General features: G+C 41.9%; 1 protein-coding gene across 1 annotated transcript in view; it reads left to right on the forward strand.

Moving 5' to 3' along the window:
* LOC144770764 (ly6/PLAUR domain-containing protein 3-like) overlaps nucleotides 1-23,379 on the forward strand; it is a 139,292-nt gene that overhangs the window by 86,108 nt on the left and 29,805 nt on the right. Inside the window, exon 4 of the mRNA XM_078655513.1 lies at nucleotides 1,860-2,006. Coding sequence (XP_078511639.1) covers nucleotides 1,860-2,006 — 147 coding nt within the window. The remainder of the gene's footprint in view (nucleotides 1-1,859; nucleotides 2,007-23,379) is intronic.

Here is a 23,379-nt window from a genome sequence, read left to right on the forward strand (position 1 = left end):
CACATGTATGTTGACGCATTGTACATGTTTGCATTCAGACTGCATGACAGTGTATATTTTGACCGCTTGGGAGGAGCTGCCTATTTGATGCGGGACAGTGGACATTTTGACACCATCACAGATGTCTCTTTGTACTTGTACATCGTCATCTCACATTTCCCTGCAATGCCAAATGTGATTTGCCAGTTTCTAAACACAAGCAGCACAAGTTGTGTCCTCTGTTCTGTTGTGGATGTGTTGCGGTTTGTACAACATTGTTGTCAATGTTGATGTGCTCTGCCTGTTTTGTGTGTGTGCAGGATTTTGAGGGAGTCGCCCCTACAGCTCTGACTTTGCTGCCCCTTCTCCCTTTCATGCGATGTGCCTTTGACTTCTGTGCTTACACAGTGCTAATATGTTGCATACTTGGGTAAGTTGGTCTCTTAGTGGGAGTTGGGGGTCTGGGCCATGTTTTGTCCGCAGATGTGATCTACTTAATTGTGCATGTGTGCCATTGTGCCCATCTCTCCTCATCCCCCCAGTCCCTGGTTGTTACTCACCCTGGTGCTGTTGTGTCCAGTCATGTTGAGCAGTGTCCCGTCCCTCAACTCCTGCCACCGCCTCCCCACTGATGACTGTGGACACCATTTCCATCTTGTCCAGTTCCTCTGTGGCGCTGGACTCCCACCTCCAGCCTGTATTGCTGCCTTCTGGTTGTTGGCCGAGTTTCTGCTTGGTTTTGCGCTTGACATCATTCCAGCACCTCTTGACCTCTTCCATTGTCCTCTGTAGCACTCCGACTGGATTCACCTTGTCCACGATGGACTGCCATATTCCATTTTTTGTTACCAATGACACATTGGAAGTGACGAACAGTAGTTGATGGTGTTCTACCACCTCTGTTAACAGGATCCGCTTCTTCCCTCTCTTCTTGGGGGCTTGTGGGGCTCCAGCTACCTCCATTGTGCTTCGCTGCTGTTTGGCTTTTGTTTGTATGTTTTTTTTTCTACTTGTAGAGTGATTTTTCCTGTCTGATGTATGTGAATTGCAGGCCTGGGGAAGATTAGTGCGGACTTTTTTTTACGCGGTTGGGCCCATTGCAACTTTTCTTCGCATTGGGGGTTACTTTTTTATCGCCATCCCGGTGACTTTATCGCAGTAATTTTACGTCTTTTTGTGAGACTGTCGCTCGGTACTGTCATGTTGAGAATTCAAGGTTAGCATGGCATTATTTTCCCTCGATAGACTGCAATGTGAAGAGTTGCGTTAAGCATATTTTGCAATCATTATCCCACGTTCTTGAGAATATCGAAGTGACAAAACGTTTTCAATCACAAATTTGAACCAATGGATTTGAGAGTAGTTGTCTATTTGGACCACATTCTCTAAGACACCATGTTTAAAAGTTGTTATAGCACTGTGTAGGATGCATAATGAAAGTGATACAATTACGCCAGCATCAGGAATGTATGTAGAAGCATCAAACTAGTCCAGAGAATAAATAGATGTTAGTCAAAGGTGATCCAGATGTTTCTAGCCTGTGACCTGTTTTACAAAGATTTTTTTCTCAGAGTAGCTGTGACATATTCCTGAATTTCCAGCAGTAAGGCACACCTATTCATAGAAAGCAGCTTTTTGGACCTTTATAAGACTGATGTGGATGTAAAGCCCTGTAGCAATGAGAGTGCAAATCTTGGTAAACCAATCCTATATGTAGCCCAGGAAACATAATTCACTGTATGGACCTTTAACATTAGGGCCACCATTTTGACCATCTATGTTCTTCCCAGTTAGTTTTTCTGTGTTTGGATGTTTCTGATATAAACATGCTTTGTTAGTTTGGGACAATAAGCAACATGTTTCCTTTTGTTTCCTTTCAGGCAATAGCTCTTTGGTCCCTGGCGATCAGGAATGTTATTCCTGCATCAGTACCTTGGAGGATCAGTGCTCCTCTCAGAACGCTGCTGTTGTGAGATGCCCGGATCGCTCTCAAATCTGTTATCAAGGGAGTGGCACAGTAGCTCTAGGTAAAGCAACTAATGAAATACATATATACATATATATATTTATGTGTGTGTGTGTGTGTGTGTGTGTGTAATAAATATATATACATATATATTTCAAAGTCTAACTATAATGTCCCTGTAACCTTTGTTTTTTCAGTGACTATATATAGATTCACTGAAAAAACAAGGTTCTGTATTGAGTTACACAAAACCATAGAAATTCAGCAGTTGTAGTTGTACTTATAGTTAGAATTGTGTTAAGAAACTAAGACTCGTTGCCTTAAGTCACTTAATGGGTCAAGTTATAGTTTCTTCAGATAAGTCTAACTATAAGTATAACTATAACTGCTGAATTTCTATTCTTTTGTGCAACTAAATTAAGAACCTAACTATAACGTCTCTGTAACTTTTTGTTTTTCCAGTGAGTTGCTGTGATTCTTTTAGCATACATGTTAATATACCCAGCGCCACAAACGGCCTTTGACCGTGAGAGGTGGGGGTTTGGCTGCAGGGCCTGGCCTTGTGGCCAATCCTACCACATGCACCCAAACCCAAGTATGGGGTTGCAGGCAGTGTTTGTTTGTGTAATTTTTTTGTCTGGATTCGCGGATCCTCTGTGATTTTACAAATGGGCCACAGTGAGCCCTGCGGGGAATCCACGAATCTATGGATCGGACATTGAAAGGAAAAGTGGACAACGTTTGCCCATGAGGGGTCCCTAAGGGTTTCCCCTATGTGTTCTATGTGGTCCTGACCCCTTATCTGTTTTTGAACGCTTCTTCTCCCAACTCTCAGCCATGCGACAAACAAAATGCCAGCTGAAGCTTTTCTGTGAAGGTGCGGCCATCCAATCAGGACCTAGACGGTGGATCTGCATCCCTATATACAGAAATTGGTTTCCTGCTTAATAGGTCAAAAACTACTGAATGGATTTACACCGAATCATAAAAAGCACGATCTGCGGGCTAATATCTAGCTTTCTGCCAAATTTGGCATAATTCCGTCCAGCAGTTCGGGCTGCTGGTGGGGCTAAAACATCGATAGGAATTAACACAGGAACATTTTGGGATCCACTCTTTTTTTCAGCCCCCGCTTCACAGTCCACCCAACACTTTCCAGACTGCAGCTTAAGTGAGTTCTAATTTGGAAAAGTTTGTAAAAAGTCTTCCTTGGGCGCCAAATATATAAGCAACACAAAAATTGCTTTTTAATAGTAATTAGGTTCTAACTATAGCTTCCCACTGGCTACTCCCAGTAGGTAATATATGTTTATATAGTCTAGGAACTGATCTAGGATTACTCCTGCCAGTTTTACTAAGGCTGTTGCCACAAATCGCCCTAACCTTGATAGCTGTGTTACTTCTGCTAGTTTTCAAGTCAAAGTTTGGATAATTGGTGCATTAGAGTCACTTGCTCCTGTTGTTGATAGGACAGTTTGCTGATCCGCACCTAAGGCGGAGTGGTTTAATGAGGAGTTATCTGTCCTTAAGGAGCAATGTAAGCGCTATGAGCTCTTATGGCTCAAAGACTCTAATCGGGCTACTAGGAATTAGTACCAATAAGCATTAAAAACCTGGCAAAGACACATAAGGTAGGTACGGTGTTCATTTTATGCCAACAAAATTAAGGTGGCCCAAAATTAATCTACTTGCTATTGTGAAATCTTTAACATCCCTTGATTGCGTTTCTTCTTCCACCCCTCCATCTGAGGCTAGCTGCAATACGCTTGCAAGATTGCTTTCCGATAAACTAGCATCTATTCACTCTTTCTTACCGGAGGCTGATAGGAATGTGCCTTGCTTGGATATCTGGTTTGAGCCTTCATCTGACTGTAACAGATTACATATAGTTACTTTAGGTAACTATAACTGGTGAATTTCAGTGGCTTTTGTGTTTAAGATGTTATGTTTTACTGACATTTTCATCTGACTATAATGTCACTTTAATCTTTGTTTTTTCAGTGAATTATATATTTTGTGTAATCAGTATGGGTATTGGGTTTTATTGACAGTAAGCAGAGAAGCTGTACATCTTATAAGTAACAATAGCTAAAGGTGCTGTATCAATTCCCAGAACTAGCATCACTCATGATGGCTTACAGTGGCAAGCAAGTAGTAGCGCTCCATTGTTGTCCCTACAGTAATGAGTCTGTGATGTGTAAAGCTTGTGCATTACGTCGAATACCTTCTGAGTTAAATATAGGTGCTTAAAACAGTGTAGCATTTTAAAAACAGATGCAGACCTCATTCATTCATGATATCATCTTTAATCTGTAGGGAGATTAGTTGCCTTTTTTACTTTTAGTAGTGATAAGCAGGGCTTAAAAATTCATAAAATATTACAGGAGCTGCAGGTTTAGTAACTTGAAAAATCTTTTCGAACTAACTGTAATGTACTGACCTCTGTCTCTGAAAGAGATCAAATGTGACAAGATAAAAAAGATTTAAAGGCATCTTTATTGCTCATTCACAATAGAGATGCCTTTAAATCTTGTCACATCTGCTCAGCTTTCAAAGACAGAGGTCAAAAGTCAGTTTGTCTTCCAACTCGCCAGAAAGGGTGAGTAGGCCCTAAAAATAGCTTATTCTGATTAAATCTGGCTCACCATAGCGAGCAAGCGAGTGGATTTTTCAAGCCCTAATAAGATTTTACCCGATTGACTGGCAAAGCAATGGCAAGCGAATGACCCATCCATAGCTTGTGCTTGAGACCAGCATCACTGCAGTCCCTTAAATGGCTATCCATGAATATCTGTAATACCAATGACCAAGCAACACTAATTGGTTGGAAATTGTATCCACTACTCATGAATCTATCACTCCAATTCTTCCTTTGTATAGCAGAATGTTTTTTATTAATTACAATTGCTATTATGATTGTTTGTATTCCCATTTAATAATGGACAATGTCAATATTCCAAACTAATACAATGAGTCACTCCTACAGTTTTTGAGTTTTGAGGCACTCTAGAGTGCCTTAAATTACAAAAAATTGAAGAAATGTTAAATTCTCTAATATGCCAAATGCATTTCGAGATCACAGTGTCCCTTCTTCAGTGGCAACTAGAAACAAATCAAGGAAAAAGGGAGGGTCTGAAACCATAGAGTTTATGAATCACTGACAGAATATCGACGGACAAAATATCGACCTACAGAAAAATCGAAGCTGGAATATCGAAGGCAAGAATATCGACATCCTATCTACAACATGGTAAGTACAAAAAGATCAAAAAAAATATTGATGTTAAAAATATCGTAATAAATAATATTGGTTTTTTTTTGTAATTAAAAAAGTGTAAAATAAAGTAAATAATACTTATAAACCAAATAAACATAGTTAACAATATTTAATAATGTTTAAAATTAATAAATAATAAATATACAATAATATAACATGAATTAAATATATACGTAAAATATATAATATATACTTAATAATACGTTGTAATAATTATTTTAATAACTCATAAATTATTAGAAAATATGATACATTACAAATGCATCTAAACATTAAGCAATAACATAAATAAAAAGTAAATAATTATATTTAATACATTAAAAAATTAAATATACTTTCAATATTTTTTAAATTATTATTATACTACATTATCAAAAAGTAATTATAAAAATATTAAATAGCTAAATAAATAAAAGTACTGTTCAAAGTCCAAAAAAACTACAGTAATGATAACATTGGGTGCTACAGTAGGGAAAGCATTGGATAGCGTAGGGGTAACAATTACTATTCCATTTCCAGAGGGGCAACAGTAGGGAAAGCGTTGGATAGCGTAGGGGTAAAAATTACTATTCCAACTCCAGAGGGTGGAACAGTAGGGAAAGCGTTGGATAGCGTAGGGGTAAAAATTACTATTCCAACTCCAGAGGGTGGAACAGTAGGGAAAGAATTGGATAGCTTGGGGGTAAAAATTACTATTCCAACTCAAGAGGGTGTATCAGTAGGGAAAGCGTTGGATAGCGTAGGGGTAAAAATTACTATTCCAACTCCAAAGGGTGTAACAGTAGGGAATGCGTTGGATAGCGTAGAGGTAAAAATTACTATTCCAACTCCAAAGAGTGCTACAGTAGGGAAAGCGTTGGATAGCGTAAAGGTAAAAATTACTATTCCAACTCCAGAGGGGGCAACAGTAGAGAAAGCGTTGGATAGCGTATGGGTAAAAATTACTATTTCAACTCCCGAGGGTGGAACAGTAGGGAAAGCGTTGGATAGCTTAGGGGTAAAAATTATTATTCCAACTCCAGAGGGTGTACCAGTAGGGAAAGCAATGGATAGCGTAGGGGTAAAAATTACTATTCCAACTCCAGAGGGTGTAACAGTAGGGAAAGCATTGGATAGTGTAGGGGTAAAAATTACTATTCCAACTCCAAAGAGTGCTACAGTAGGGAAAGCATTGGATAGCATAGAGGTAAAAATTACTATTCCAACTCCAGATGGGGCAACAGTAGGGAAAGCGTTGGATAGCGTAGGGGTAAAAATCACTATTCCAACTCCAGAGGGTGCAACAGTAGGAAAGCGTTGGATAGCGTAGGGGTAAAAATTAGTATTCCAACTCCAGAGGGGGCTACAGTAGGGAAAACGTTGGATAACGTATGGGTAAAATTACTATTCCAACTCCAGGGAGTGAAACAGTAAGGAAAACGTTGGATAGCGTAGAATTTAAATATAACATACTTATAAATAATTTTTGTATTTAAAATAATAAATAATTTAATTTTTAAATAAATCTACATCATTTACAAACAATTAATAATTATTAAAAGCAATTACAATTGAATAATTAATTAACAATACATTAAAAAATAAATACCAATACATATTAATTAATAAATATTAGTCACCAAATAAACATTAAACAATAAAATATTTTTCAATACAAAGAAATATTACTTTTAAAATTAATTCACAATTAAAAATTATTAAACAATAAAATTATTTTTCATACCAAATAATACTTTTTATGAAACATTGATTACCAAGTAATTACAAAATAATTTCCAAATAATAGAAATTAATTACCAATTAAAAATATTAATTGCCAAATAACAAAATGATTTACCAATTAAAAAATAATTACCAATTAAAATAAATAATTACCAATTAAAACATTAATTGCCAATTAAACAAATTAATTAACATTTAAAAGCATTGATTACATATCAAAAAATGTATTATCAATTAAAATAAGTAATTGCCAATTAATTATGAATAAAATAATTATCCATTACCCACAACCCACTACAGAAATAAAAACAAAAATTAATTAAAATTAATTTATAATTTCTACAAATTAATAATTAATTTAGTATATTTAAATTACTTCCCACCCTATTCCCCTATAAACCCACAACCCGCTCCGGTACTAAAACATAAACTTTACTTAAAAATAACATTATTAATATATAAAAATAGTACACATATAATTTAAAACAATTAAAATACTTAACAAAAACATATTACACATACATAATAATATACATAACAATAATACAAATATCGATATTAGTAACATCGAGATTAGTTACATCGATATATATGCTATCGATATTACTAACATCGATATTACTTACATCGATATTAAAAAAAATCAATATTACTTACCTTAGGGTCGATATTCTGTCCAACGATATTCTTGACCTCGATATTCTATACCTTCGATATTTCCAACTCGATATTTTTGTAGGTAAATATATAAAACTCGATATTTAGACTGTGCACCAGAGTTTATTGTACTCAATTTAAGAGTAAAATAAAAAGAAACCAAATGAAAAGTAGTACATGCCCGAACTATCGAGGTTACGAATTATTCCTCTTTAATCTAAATTTAATTTCATGTGGTAGTGTGTAGTAAGTTGGTCCAGGCAAGTAGGTATATTTTAAGATGTATTTATTAAGATGTTAAGTTAGTCAAGATCTAGTCAAAGTCTAGCTCAAATCTAGCCCCACCAGGAGCAGCCAGCAGGTAGCTCAGCCCCATCTAAACTGTCATTAGTCTCCCCACAGCACTGAACATTCTATATTACATCACAGCACTGAAGCATTCTAATGGACATCACCCAGATGGCAGGAACATACATAAGGAGACATTATTCATAGATTATAACATATCTCCTTTTCTCTGAAAGCAAACAGAAAATGTTAAAACATAAGTCTGTAAGAGAAAAGAATACATACCCATCAATACCCGCTGACACAACAGATTATAACATAGTGCTTTATGCTCTGTGAAGAAAAAATAATGAAAAGTGATTTTGTGGAGAGAAAAAAGCAATCCTTTGTCCCTAGCATGGATATTTGTCAGCTCTGAGCTTCGAAGGGTTTACATGTGTGCAAACCAGGAAATAATTCGCAAGCGGCCATGGGCTTGCTTTCCTGACACATTCCACTCACAGTCTTTTAAAAAGATTCCCCTCCCCAACACTTCAAGCTCCTCTGTGAAAAGCACAGTGCTAGGTTTGCCAGAAGACAGAGGAATTTATTCACAGTGGAATGGCCAGAACTGGTTTAAAATGGTGAAACTGAAAGGTAGTGCAGAGCTCACCCACAGAGTTTTAAAAATCCAAGATGCTGGAAGTTTGGCACAAAGGGATTTGTGCATTTCCAGACACTACTAGTCACCTCCTTGTACCTGAATATAGTAATCTGGAAGGAGAGTGGCCGCGTAGACCGTTAACTCGTCTTACTAATTTGTCTGAATTCGCTTACCAATCCCAAACTAGATCTTCCTTGTAAATGTCAATGGCAAAAGAGATCTCCATTTTATATACCCATGCAAACTTCATACTACTTTTAAATGTCCATTGCAAACTTTATATTTCTTGTAAATGTTCATGGCAGTTCAGAATCCGTCTAGAACAGAGATGGAGGAAGCCATCCTACCCTGCTGTGTTGAGTGAACCCCTGGCACCTAAAAGAACAGCACTGAAATAGTTGCCTCTACCTCTGTGTTTATATCAGCCTTCCAGATCCTGATCTAACCTTTTCCATGCTCATGACGAGCTCAGTTCATCATGATATATTAAAGTCAACAAGGGAACCCCAAGTCAATCAGCATAGGACCTCGGGGAGTATATTAATTCAAAACAACAGTGGTCCCATGCAAAGAGTGATATACTTAGACCAATAAATATAGACACAATCGATTCTATATTCAAAATGACATGTCCAGCCGGACAGAGGTCTCAATCTTTACTTCAATCAAAAAATGCACGGAAAAGGATTCCTTCAACAGATCAACGTAGTGGGGCACAAGCCTGTACCAAGACACATACAGATCAATACAGTGAAGGAAGCACAAGCCAAAACAGGGCTTTTAAGGAAAAAGCTGCAGTTTTCTGGAGTATTGCAAATGCACAGAAATTTTAAACTGACACCTTCACAAATATGTAGCATTGCACGGAAGTGAATTGAAGCCGACTAAACCGGTAATTCCTAAACCGCGTCTTGACCCACGAGTCAATGCGTATCTACTGAAATACCGATTCGGGGTAATTACTCGACCGCCTGACCAAGGCCAACACTGCAACTCTTGCTCCTATCCCGAGCAAACCGGGGTAGCCCCCCCTCGGCAATAGAGGCTTTCAACCAATAGGCATTAATATAATGTCCTGATGATGGTCCCCATGACTCTGTAGTGGGACCGAAACGCCGTCGACCTCTTTACGCACCTTATGCAAAAAACGTGAATTATATGCTACATATTTGTGAAGTTGTCAGTTTAAAATTTCTGTGCATTTGTAATCGATTGTGTCTATATTTATTGTTCTAAGTATATTACTCTTTGCATCAGCACATCATGAGGCACGGTGCTCCGGTGCTCATGACGAGATGAGCTCGTCATGAGCCGTGGAACGCTCACACGCGGGGATAATTCCCCTGCTTGCTGTGCTGAGCATTCCACAGGAACGGGTGTGGTCATGACGAGCTCAGCTCGTCATGAGCAAACGAGCACTGTGCCTCATGACAAGCTAAGCTCGTCATGAGCACGGGGGCACTGTGCGCGCCCCCGACCCCCAGCACAGCGGGGGATTTACCCCCGCTGCGAAGGGGTTAAGAGCAAGAAATGCCACTTTCCTGCTGTGGTCTACAGGGAGATGTTGAACTAAACATGCTCTTGGTTTAGGAGAGCATTAAGTGCTGGGTGTCAGTGTCCAGGACTAGAGTAAGATGATTATTGGTTAACTAGTGTGCTTCTCTTAGTCGATGGATGACCTACACCAGTTGTAGGGAGCTCCCTACAACTCTTTCTAGGCAACTGTGACCCCTGACACCAGTCCAGACAAAAACATATTTTTCTATTTTCCTAAAAAAAGCATCACAGGTTTCTGAAGGCCGGTTAAAACAAGATATCCATCTAGAAAACTGCAGTCTCTATGGTTAGAAACATTATCTTTTCAAGGTCTGAGTTTGCTGAGCTTTGATCTTTAACAAGTTCTCATTTGAAGCGCAGTTAGTTAGCCTTGTTGAGTTCCGGATAGATAGACACTGTCTCTGACTGCATCCAACCAGACATCCTCTGTTCTTTCACATTGTGTACTAGAATCTGGCATCTTTTAGGATATATAACCGCCAGCTTGGACCCAATTGTCTTTTTCTTCCTACATTTACATAGAGTGCAAAGGTAGAAATCTTGATCCGCACATAACACACTTTAATGAGAAGGCACAGATATGCAGGTCAGCCTGCAAAGTATTTATATTTCTATGATGTTTCTTTGAAGTATGGAAATTCACCACAAAATACAATGTATCTAGAGCATTTCTCCCCGTAGCCTGACAGAGGTGTGGCTAAGGGCAGGCTTTACCACTGTTGAACCCGGTGTGACAATCATTTTTGACGCCGCCACCCATGACCTTATTGCCACAGATTCCCTCAATACCACCCACAACAGTGCCCATCATATCTCCATAAAGTGCTACAGCAACAAATGATGGATAGAATGCTGAATAAATCAAACATTCACCGCCAGTCAAGAGATATGGGTTACATCTTATTTTCTTTTGCCCACTACGCCACCCCAGTTTGGACCCAGCCATATGCAAATCAGTCTTGACCCTGTTCCTCATGGGCCACCCCTTCACATGCATTTCATTTGTTTTATTGTGCTACTCATGCCAGTGTAAAGCGTCAGAGCACTGTACGTCACACATACAAAGACAATGAAACATACATGTATAAATCAGTTTATAGGTAATGTTACTTAAGACAATGAGGAATACAAGGTGCAGGAATAACCTCATCCATATAAGTGGGAAGGATATTTTAAGAATTTTTGGTCTGGAGAGGAACAAACTCAAGATTTAAAACACACCACAGTGGTTGGGTTTGGCTTTACTAATAACAATGTACTTCTACCCAAAGAAAAACGTTTTAAGCAACATTAGAGTAACGACAGCCTGGGGAGGGGCATAATGTTCTAACCAATACCTTGCAGTTTGCATGCAGCTCTTTGATGACAGTTCATGGGTCAGTGTGCTATGTTAAGATTGTAATTTATGAACTGCAAGTAACAAAAGGATCCTGTGACAAAAGCAGTAACCCACTGAGCTATCTACATTTTTACGAGTACGAGTTCTTTGCAGCAAGCACATTAATCCTTAGCACTACTGTATGATGATTCAAAACTGTCACTAGGCAAAACTCCTATCTCTCTGCAGCAGGAACATTAATCACCAAAGTTATCTTGACAATTTTATTGATGCGTGAAAACTATTGGACATGCAAGGAACTCAGCAACAGGTCCTTTGAAAACCATATGTATTATTCTAACCACAACGCTCACCCAAACTCAGTGTCAGGTGCAGTTTCACCTGTTCCACGCCCATAAAGCCGGCCCTGGAGTTCCTACTGTATCATTGTTGAAAGTGCAGGGTAAACTAGTGTAGTAAAGATTGGGAGGGGTGGGGTAGGGGGTCTGAGCAGAGGGCAACTGATGGTTGGGTAAAAATGTCCACATAGAAGTGGGGGGAAGAGAGGTTTGGTTCAAAGTTGGAAGAAGGAGCTGTGAAGTGCAGAGGGTAGAATGAAAGGGTGTGCTAGCTGAAGGGAAAGCTATACTGGAACTCGTTACCAGAGGTGCTGCGGAGATCAACATCTCTCCAATCCTTCCGGAAACTACTGAAAACCTTCTTGTTCTAAATGGTCACATTTCTTCCGATAACTTGCTTTCCCTTCCCTTTTCAAGGTCCTCCCCAGGTACAAGCGCAGAGGTGCCCCCGGGTGATTCACGCGCTCTACAAAAGCCCAATAACATAACATAACATAACATAACATAACATAACATAACATAACATTAGTCAGATAGAGAGACATGGTCAAGGGGGAGAGTGGGCAGAAAGGGGGCTATGGCAATGTCATGAAGGAACGAACATAGGGCCAGTGTGAGCTTGACAGAAGAGGATCCAGAGGGGCCTCAGGATTCTTAGGACCATATGATGACTGAGCCAATCTTCTGAGAGAATGCACTGACCGAGCCAGGAAGGTGGTATATACATACCGCAATCGGAGCGATCACATAGCTGAATTGTTGGGCTTCTTTTCAATGCACTCTTCTACTCACATTCAGGACTCCAAGTGATCCATGGAAGCCACACACACATCTCCTACAATTTGCACCCACTGGGAAGTGAACTGCAGTGACACGTGGAAAACACTGAGGACCACATTCAAAATCATGTGTGGAGCATTAAAATTGCAACAACTGTTTTAAAAAGTGTTAAGGAACATTTGCAGTGGACCCAATCTAGAGGTTTAAGGAGAATCTGCAGCTTCATGTGTGAAATGTTGTTTGCACATAGGATTTCACAGGGTCTGCAGGCGTCTCCGGATTGGTGCAGGTTTCTGTGCATTCTATGGATTTGCTGTGCTACTGAAATGCAAACTGTACAATTCAAGGATTTTAAAGGGCATCAACTAGGGCTTATACCCTCTGGGCACCCAGCACAGCCAAGCCAGGACTTACATCAAAAGAAGGCGTTTAAGACTTTTATGGGTCAGTCTGCTCCCAGAAACTACCTCTCTACTCACTGCCTGTATGTTCTACTTTGACTCTGTATAGCAGTTTTCTGCTGTGTGACAAACAACACATACTTTATACATTTATACAAAATGGTCTCTCAAAACTGTTCTGTATCAGAATATTGTACACAGCAATATCGTCTCATGGTTGCATGATGGTACAACGCATGGCTGAACAATGCATACCTGTACCTCGCGGTCACAACCATGCATGCCTTCACTATGCAATTTCATGGTAAAGACATGATGGGCAAAGAGACATGCATGCTAAAGATCATACCCCTGTCCCCTGCCCAGTAAACTGTCTTTTCCCCCCTGCTCTGCGCCCTACAAATTAGCCCCATGCCACAAAAACTACCCCGACCTTAGTTTCCCCTGCCCAGAGCTATAAAAACTGTCCCAACACAGCCACCCCGTCCTAAGGCCAAAAACTGCCCAAGCACTTAAAACTGTCCCTTTTACCCCGCACCACCCTGAGCCCTAAAACATGTCCCCATGTCCTAAAAACGTCCCAACCCCTCCCCCGCCTGAGCCTTAAAAACTTTCTCCTACACCTACAAAGTAACCAAACCCAGCCCCATGCCCTGAGCCCTAAAACTGCCCCTTTTCCTATAAATAACCCGACCCTCTCCTGAGCCCTAAAAATTACACCCCACCCTGAAAAACAATCCCCCTCACCCTCAAGACCCAGCCCAGCCCCAATTGCCTCACTGCGTCCTCTTCCAATCCTTCTTCTCACTGTCTTTTGTGCCCGTCCATCCGCTCTACAACTGGACAGCGCATTGCCTTGACCTTGCATATGCGTGGTTCAGTTTGCGGGGAAAGGCACGCGTGGATGAGCCCGCGTTGTTCGGGCCATTTCACTCATCTCACATAAATAGTATGCTTTGAATATTGTGTACACAAACATGGTCCCATTGTGTGCAGATTTTCTACTATTAACTCCAATGGGGCAACATTTTTCTAAACTATACTTAGAAGAGGTTATACCCGTCAGACGATATATCTAAGCTCAAATTACTGATACTAAACACTGAATACCGATGCCAGGAAAGCCAATACAAACTGTAAGTGCGGGGTGATATTTTCAAAACTCTGCTCAGTGTTGTGTGAGAAAGCATCCTATTAAACCGATTTCTATTGTTTATAAACCTTTCATTAATTCCTTCTTCAGCACAGCTTTGGAACCCCCTATTCATTGACTTCAGACTAAGGGCCTCATTTATAAGTTGGTGGACTGTCCATTGTTTGCCAAGGGGACAGAGTACATTTCTCTAACCCCCTGGCGGAGGGAGGGCACGCCACATTTATAATTGACAGCTAAGCATTGCAGGCTCCTGCCAATGCATTTCACTGTTTAGTGCATGGCTACTTTAGCCTGATTGCAGTCCTGCACCAAACAATTTTCTTTTTATATTTTTAAAAAGAAATTCTCAAAGCGGGATTTTCTTGTTGAAAATAAAAAAATTGATTATCCCCGTACCAGGGGAATCTTCTCTCATGGCGATAGGGGCATCATTAGCATTTTACTTTCCCTCCGGTGGTAATGGACAGAAAAAAAGATTGCTCTATGCCCCCCATCCTGGTAGGGTGAGCAGACATAAAGGCATTTCTCTGACGGCCCTTACTCGGTTCGCCCGTCGGAGAGGTTTGGGTATGGCGGTGATAGAGTAATTACTGCCGTAGCCAAACCTACGTCCACCTGCATCTAAATCAGGTGGGCTGACCATTATTTTGGTGTTAATGATTCTCTGCCCCATTTGCAACAAAGTATCTTTACCACCAACATATAAATGTGCCCCTAAGTTCATAATTCATCCTCTTCAAGAAAGATCTGCAAATATATCTGCTGGCTGATTGCTGTGGACACTGATCTTGGTCACTGTGGTGACTCCCAGTAGTATCTTCTGTAGATTCCCCATAATTCATTACCATTATAACATAACACGTGTGTGGAATTCCAGAAATGAGGTAGACTGAGATGTTGTTATAAGGGTAGATTTATTCTTAGGTTCAGTCAGGACAGGAACATTAGAGGATATGTTGGTTGTAGTAGTATTAAAAGTAGTATCGGGAAAATCAGCCCCACCGGGAGCAGCATCCCTGCTCCTCAGCCCTCATACAGTCCCACTCAAACACACACACAGGGAACATTCTGTGTCATCACTTACCCTGGCTGCACAGCGTAGTACAGAACACAGAGAAAGTACTAGCAAGAGAAGAGAGCAGGATACCACAACAAGTATTTCTGATTTTTACATTTAACAATAGATTCATCAACACATTTCTGTAAATATCCCCAGGCACCAGACTGGATTTGGTAACTCAAAAAGCAGTCATCCTGCATGCCGACAGATAGCCCCATGCAGCTATTCACTGACTTAGTTCCACTCAGAAAGTGACACACATAGTACCATGTGAGCGCCCCATTGTGCGCGATTATGTCATTTGCTTACTTTCTGTGCCTTCAAATGCTGATCCAGAGCTTTGTTTTTTTCCTTCCTCACTTGAAGAGATTTTTACTCAATGGTTTTTTTCTCTCAAATTCTTGCAGTGTGCAGGGGAAAATGTCACCCTCTAAAGCTGCAAGGTTTAAACTTTGTAGGCACTGTCTCAAACAGATGTCTGTGACTTGTGATTTGTAGTAACACTCCTGAGGCGGATAGCCGGGAGATAGTCTCTTTTAAAAATTGTTGTGATTCTTGTGTATTTTAACTGCCCACTTACCCCCTGACGCCTGTGGAAAGCAGAAAAGCGCTGCTGTCACCTGGCGTAGAACACTTCACTCGCGCCTCGCTCTGCCCGCAGGCCACGCCCCCTTCGGAGGCCACGCCCCCCACCCTTACTACATAGGGACGCTGAACTACGAGCGCCGCCATTTGTAGTAACACTCCTGAGGTGGAAAGCCGGGAGATAGTCTCTTTTAAAAATTGTTGTGATTCTTGTGTATTTTAACTCGCCACTTACCCCCTGACGCCTGTGGAAAGCGGAAAAGCGCTGCTGTCACGTGGCGTAGAACGCTTCACTCGCGCCTCGCTCTGCCCGCAGGCCACTCCCCCTTCGGAGGCCACGCCCCCCGCCCTTACTACATAGGGACGCTGAACTACGAGCGCCGCCATTTGTAGTAACACTCCTGAGGCGGAAAGCCGGGAGATAGTCTCTTTTAAAAATTGTTGTGATTCTTGTGTATTTTAACTGGCCACTTACCCCCTGACGCCTGTGGAAAGCGGAAAAGCGCTGCTGTCACCTGGCGTAGAACGCTTCACTCGCGCCTCGCTCTGCCCGCAGGCCACGCCCCCTTCGGAGGCCACGCCCCCCACCCTCACTACATAGGGACGCTGAACTACGAGCGCCGCCATTTGTAGTAACACTCCTGAGGCGGAAAGCCGGGAGATAGTCTCTTTTAAAAATTGTTGTGATTCTTGTGTATTTTAACTGGCCACTTACCTCCTGACGCCTGTGGAAAGCGGAAAAGAGCTGCTGTCACCTGGTGTAAAACGCTTCACTCGCGCCTCGCTCTGCCCGCAGGCCACGCCCCCTTCGGAGGCCACGCCCCCCACCCTCACTACATAGGGACTCTGAACTACGAGCGCCGCCATTTGTAGTAACACTCCTGAGGCGGAAAGTCGGGACATAGTCTCTTTTAAAAATTGTTGTGATTCTTGTGTATTTTAACTGGCCACTTACCCCCTGACGCCTGTGGAAAGCGGAAAAGCGCTGCTGTCACCTGGCGTAGAACGCTTCACTCGCGCCTCGCTCTGCCCGCAGGCCACGCCCCCTTCGGAGGCCACGCCCCCCTTCCGCCCACACTCCTGTAAATCATGTGTTTCCCTCGGAAGCGCAGCGGACGAGCGCAGCGGGCGCGACGATTGCGCGCCGAAGGCGCGCCTAAGGAAAGCCAGTCTGCGCCCGTCCGCGACCGACCGGGACTAGGGGCACCTCATAATACCCAAACTATCCATTACTCCAGGGCCGATCTTATGGAGTGTAATACAAACAATGACCATCTACTTCTATCAAAGGATACACTCCATCAGCTTTGTAAGCATGGTATCCTGAGCTAAGGCTGTCACCTTTCCACTCGTGCAGCATGTCTGGCCTCGCCCAATCTACCCCCCAATGAGCTCGCTATCTTGTATCTTAACACTCACTCCCTTGTCAAGCATCAGATGGACATCTTCCTTTTATTAGACACGGAGAAGCCAGACATCCTCCTTCTGGCAGAAACTTAGCTAACCCCTACTTCAGCACCCGATATTATAGCAGCACTGCCACCTGACTACTACATTATTCAGGCAGACCGCGCTACCGGGAAAGGAGGAGGTGGAGTCGCGCCGATTATCCATTCCAGCTTGGATGTCACCACTCTTACCTGCATGACGCTAGTCAACACAGATAACTGTTGTAAAAATGATGCGAACAGATGACAGGATACTTCGTGTTGGTTACAAATAGATTTAATGCAGGACACAGCTGAGCACAAGCCTCGCCAGCTGACCAGACCACCAACTGACACTAGTGGAATTCTCCAGGTAGAAGTCAGAACATACATAGGCATTGTGGTAGACAGAGAACAAGAAAACACAAAGAAAGGACTAAGACAGAAGACAACCATATTACATGAAGAAACAATGTACAACACATCTCCCTCCTTTATAGAAAAGAAAAGAAATAAAGGAAAACAAAGATTACAATACAAAAGACTGCAACGACAACCACAAAGACAAAAGAGTATTCAGAGACACAGAATGAAATGAAACACTCAGATGAAACAAAACACTCAAACAACACCTACCCCATGTTGTACAATAACAAGATAAATCCGAAATATCAATACACTCCATCCCCCTCCCTAGAGATTGGCAGAAACACAACATACCCTAAGAAAGTTAAAGAAACCAAAAGTTCCCTTTATACAAACACACAGACAGTGTAAACATGACCCCTCAAAATAAGGAACAACATAAGGAACTAAGCCTGGTAAACAACACAACTTTCCTTAAACAGGGTACACTTCAGGATAGACAACCAGGGAACTGACATAGGCAATGACCAATAAGAGCAGCACTAACCCTACAACCCAATTCAGAAAAACTAAACCAGTCAACCCGAGAACTAATATAGGTATTGATTACTCACCAACACCACACCCTCCAAAGTAGGCTACACCACACGACAGCACAGGATGGTTAACCTGGAGATTGACTAACTTCCAACACTACTTCTCCAAAGAAGGGTACAACACAGAGTACAAACCCTGAAACCAAACCTACAGCATGCCCAACAAAGGGTAAACCATGGGTACCAACAGGCCCCACACCCTCCCCAAAGAAGAGTACACCAAATGTCAGTGCAACCTCATAATAAAGAACACAAAAGGAGAAGAGACCCAAGAAACCGTCATCACACACCTGGTGTTGATCTCTCACAATCATGCAACATTTACTAACAAACTCGGTGACCTAACCACTAACAACACAACAAAACAGGGTGACAACAAACGTGGCACAAGGTTCACACCTTGGAATTTACACCATTGGGTAAAGGACACCGCCATGGGAAAGAACAGCCACACACTTTCCACATTGACCCTCAAAACACAAGCTACAACAAACGTTGCACAAGGTTCACACCTTGGAATATATACTCCAACACACCCTACATAGAGTATACCATGGGTACCGACTGGCCCCACACCCTCCCTAAAGAAGAGTACACCATTGGGTAAAAGACACCGCCATGGGAAAGAACAGCCACACACATTCCACATTGACACCCAAAATACAAGCTACAACAAACGTTGCACAAGGTTCACACCTTGGAATTTATACTCCAACACACCCTACATAGAGTATACCATGGGTACCAACTGGCCCCACCCCCTCCCCAAAGAAGGGTACACCATTGGGTAAAAGACACCACCATGGGAAAGAACAGCCACACACTTTCCACATTGACCCCCAAAATACAAGCTACAACAAACGTTGCACAAGGTTCACACCTGGAATGTAAACCACAACACGCCCTACATAGAGTATACCATGGGTACCGACTGGCCCCACCCCCTCCCTAAAGAAGGGTACACCATTGGGTAAAAGACACCGCCATGGGAAAGAACAGCCACACACTTTCCACATTGACCCCCAAAATACAAGCTAATGAGCTGCCCAACAACAAGACACAACAGCTCGTACTCCTGGTTCCTCCCAGAACCTCTCTGTAACAATTCGCTGTCACAAATCCTTAGACCTGGAAGATCTTGAAACTCTTCAGTCTCAAATTTGCCTCTTGAATTCGTTCTGACACAGAATCCTCACATTGCTTCAGTGACATGCTTCAGGACTCACAGTCCCAATTCAGATTTAACTAAGTTTTGAAGTCACCATCAGTACAATTTCAGCCGCTCCTGTTTCGGAGTCTCTAGACTCCACGCCACTATTCCGGACTCCTTCACTTCTCCTTGACATCGTTTGCCCTCTCTCGTTTAGATGCTAGAATTTTTTTTTTTTGCCCTTTGAGAAACTTTCACTTCAAAAGATGAACCTTTGTCCCAAAAACAGGCTTTCAGACTTTGCTTCCGTTGTGGACTTCTTGTCCAAACTCTGACAGTTCCCGCCATGGACTTTCAGTCGAAATACTCACTCGGAACTTTTGTCCCCGTTGTGGACTTACCGTCCAGAGTCACACGTGGATCCTCTGTCCCCATTGTGAACTCACCATCCCGAACCTTACCTGGAACCTCTGTCCCCGTTGTGGACTTACCATCCAAAGACTCCCATGGGACCAGGACCTTTGTCCCCATTGTGAACTTATTATCCAGAGTCTCACTTGGGACCTCTGTACCCGATGTGGACCTTCCGTCGAGACTCTCACCTGGGACCTTTGTCCCGGTTGTGGACATTTTGTTCATCTTGCAAATTTGACTCAACTTGCAAGACCATTGTCCATGCTCTGTTTCTAACTTTGCTTTCTTTTACTTCTGTCATCTCGCTTCCTTGACTCAGATATGGACTAATTTTGCTCTGCACTCTTTTGTCCATTTACTAGAAATACTGACACTGCTACTGACACAACCGATACGTTCGTTCTCAAATTCCATCAATAAGTGTTGTGTTTCCCAAATTACTCAGCTTTAAATTGCTTTGGAGAATCTGCATGCAAAATGCGCCTTCTCGTGATCAGTGCCATACTCCAAGCGTGAACAGGATGTGGTATCAATACACTCAATTTCGCTGGCTACCGACTTTATTGTTTTCATGTATTTAACTCACTTTAACTCATAAAGTCTCCGTTGTGTTTTGATACTCTAATACAAGTCCGTGTTTTGACCATCAATCTGTACAAACCATAAAAATAAGCCACATATGAAACAGTTCAAACTTCACAAGATGGCGCTGCAGTGATGAATTTTACACATAAACTGTCTTCAAATACAGTACAAACTCCACAAGATGGCGCTGCCGTGAAGAATATTACACATAAACTGTCTTCAAATATACCAGAACCGAGTGCAGGCTTTCACGTCGAATGCTGTAGAGTGATTTATATTCCGATAAATAAAGATGAAGTGAATATGCTGGATTACCTTTATTTCATGCATAAACCTTGGAGTAGGGACGAGCGCAGTTTTAAGTTTAACACAAGACTCTATTATTGCGATGTGCTCCGGAAGCTCAGTTGTCAAGGAAACTGAATTTCATGGTGAAAACAAAATGGGTGCTTGACTTCACGCAGTGACGTTACACGCTGCATGACAATGCGCGATGAAGCAGCCAGCCTGTCAAGATAGACATTGAAAGACCTTCCAAGCTGAAATGAAGCCCCACGTCACAATCGAGCATGCTGCTGCTCCGCTGACTCCAATGGAAAACGAAATGCGTCATCATTTTTAAATGTGCCAAGGAGAAGTGCATAACAACACGGAGAGAAAATAACGGTAACCATACGTACTTTAGACTCACGGTAACTTTCCCTCCGTTATCATCATAACTAAAAACTCACGGTTTTCCAAGTAATTTCTTCATTTCCATATACAGTTCGTGTCTCCAATTCACTCTTTAAATAGGTAATATTCATAAAGCATGTGTCCAATTTCTATCCGATTCACTCGTTTTTTTTTGTTGTTGTTTTTTTTTAACAGCAGTGACAATGCACACTATAAGTAGACACTTTCGCTCCGTGCTATTTGATGTGTCAGATGCTTCTTTTGTAGGACTTTGATGAAACCGACAAGGTTTACGAACGTCACTGGCCACTTCTCATTCTTGAAGAAGAAGGAGTTAAATATTGTTTCAGCTTATAAATTACTCATTTGTGACAGCATGTTTCCGATTTTCAAGAGAATCGTCTCTTTTCACTCCCTGCAGCTGTGGGTTGACACTCCGCTCTATGGGGTTTCTCGAGTAAAACATTTCATGAGTTATTTTTTTCTCCTTCAGTTGCAAAGCAGTTAAGAATAACTTTTGTTGCTACTTAAATATGCTTCTTAACATTTAAATGCGCTTCAAATACAAGCGGTTGGTTTCTTCATCACACAAGGGGACTCATAGGTTTCCGGTTACATCACCGCTTATATTTTCTTACACCTAATCTTCCTGCTACATTTAATTTTGCGCCGTACTGCCAGAGATAAGCAATGCACTCACGGTTCTTTTCTTGCTTTAATTTCCTCTTTGTTTTCCTTCAATCATCTGGTTACAAGCTTCCTCTGAAAAGGTTACTGGCAGAAGATAGGTGTTGCGCAGTGGGTTCTTTTGCGAGGTGTAGCTCAGGCTGTGTTAGATGGTTCCTTCTCTGGTCTGGTCTGGTCAGCAGAAAACGTTGCCAAAATGTTGTAAAAATGATGCAAACAGATGACAGGATACTTCGTGTTGGTTACAAATAGATTTAATGCAGGACACAGCTGAGCACAAGCCTCGCCAGCTGACCAGACCACCAACTGACACTAGTGGAATTCTCCAGGTAGAAGTCAGAACATACATAGGCATTGTGGTAGACAGAGAACAAGAAAACACAAAGAAAGGACTAAGACAGAAGACAACCATATTACATGAAGAAACAATGTACAACAATAACCTTGTATTAAAAATTGCTACTCCCCACATGACTATAGCATGTGTTCTCTTGTATAGACCACCCACTTCAATGCCACTGTTTCCCATGGCTTTTAGTGAGCGAGTTGCTAACCTGGCTTTGGATCACACCAGGGTCATGTTAGTAGGTGATTTTAATTACTGGTATAAAGACCCAGCAGAGGGCTCTCAATCGGCAGAATTGACTGACCTTCTGTCTAACCTTAACTTCAAGCAATTGGTGTTTTCCCCCACCCACGATAAAGGACACATACTAGACCAAGTGTGGTCTAATACCACATGTGTGTCCTCCCCGCTAACCCTGCCTTGCCTATGGTCAGATCATCTTATTCTTACATTTAAGATCTGTGTTAAGCATATCAGAACCACTGTGCCAATCGCTGGCAGATTAGCCAGAAATTGGAACGCAATGGATAAGACCGCTTTCCTACAGTCACTAGCCAATGATGTCCCTTCCCTGGATAACGACGTAAACTTGTCAGTTTCCACTCTAACCGACTGGCTACAAGCGGCCAGCAATCTTCATGCCCCTTATAAAAGAATTAGACTAGCACGGCACACGGACGCCAACAGATGGTTCTCAGCCGACTTGAAAAGTAGGAAACTGGCCCTCCGGCATCTTGAACGCCTGTGGCGCCGTGATTATGATACTGAGGGAAAAATTAAATATACTAGGGCGAGGAAGGAATACATGAATGCCATCTCTGCAGCAAAGACAGAGTATTTCTCTTCTCGTATCCTAGACTCAACAAACAAATCTAAAGATATCTTTTCTGTCTTTAATGAACTGACCAACTTGGAGAATGTCCGTCCTAAAGTAATCCCTACTCAGTGCCTGTGTGATTCACTTAACACTTACTTTAGTGACAAAATCACAGATATAAAATCTAGCATTCCCCAATCAAAGACCCCAATCACGACCGGCATGGCAATCAAGACCGGTTCTGCCACCCTTACCAACGTTCAACCTATAACTCATGGCCAGCTTTCGGAACTATTGATGAGAGTTAAATCCGGCTCCCCACTGGATATTTGCCCCCCCCGCATCTTGAAAGAATGCTTCTCCGCCTACCCTACCCCTGTTCTTGCCCTCCTTAATGACTCCCTCTTGTCGGGCATAGTCCCGTCTGCTTTCAAAGAAGCCACGGTCATACCTCTACTAAAAAAAACCGGGGCTGACCCTGCATGTAAGGCAAACTACAGGCCCATCTCCTTGTTGCCTTACTTGGCAAAAATTCTAGAGGCACACGTGGCGAAAATCCTCTCTAACT

This window comes from Lissotriton helveticus, chromosome 7 (genome assembly GCF_964261635.1).
Source record: "Lissotriton helveticus chromosome 7, aLisHel1.1, whole genome shotgun sequence".
Lineage (NCBI taxonomy): Eukaryota > Metazoa > Chordata > Amphibia > Caudata > Salamandridae > Lissotriton > Lissotriton helveticus.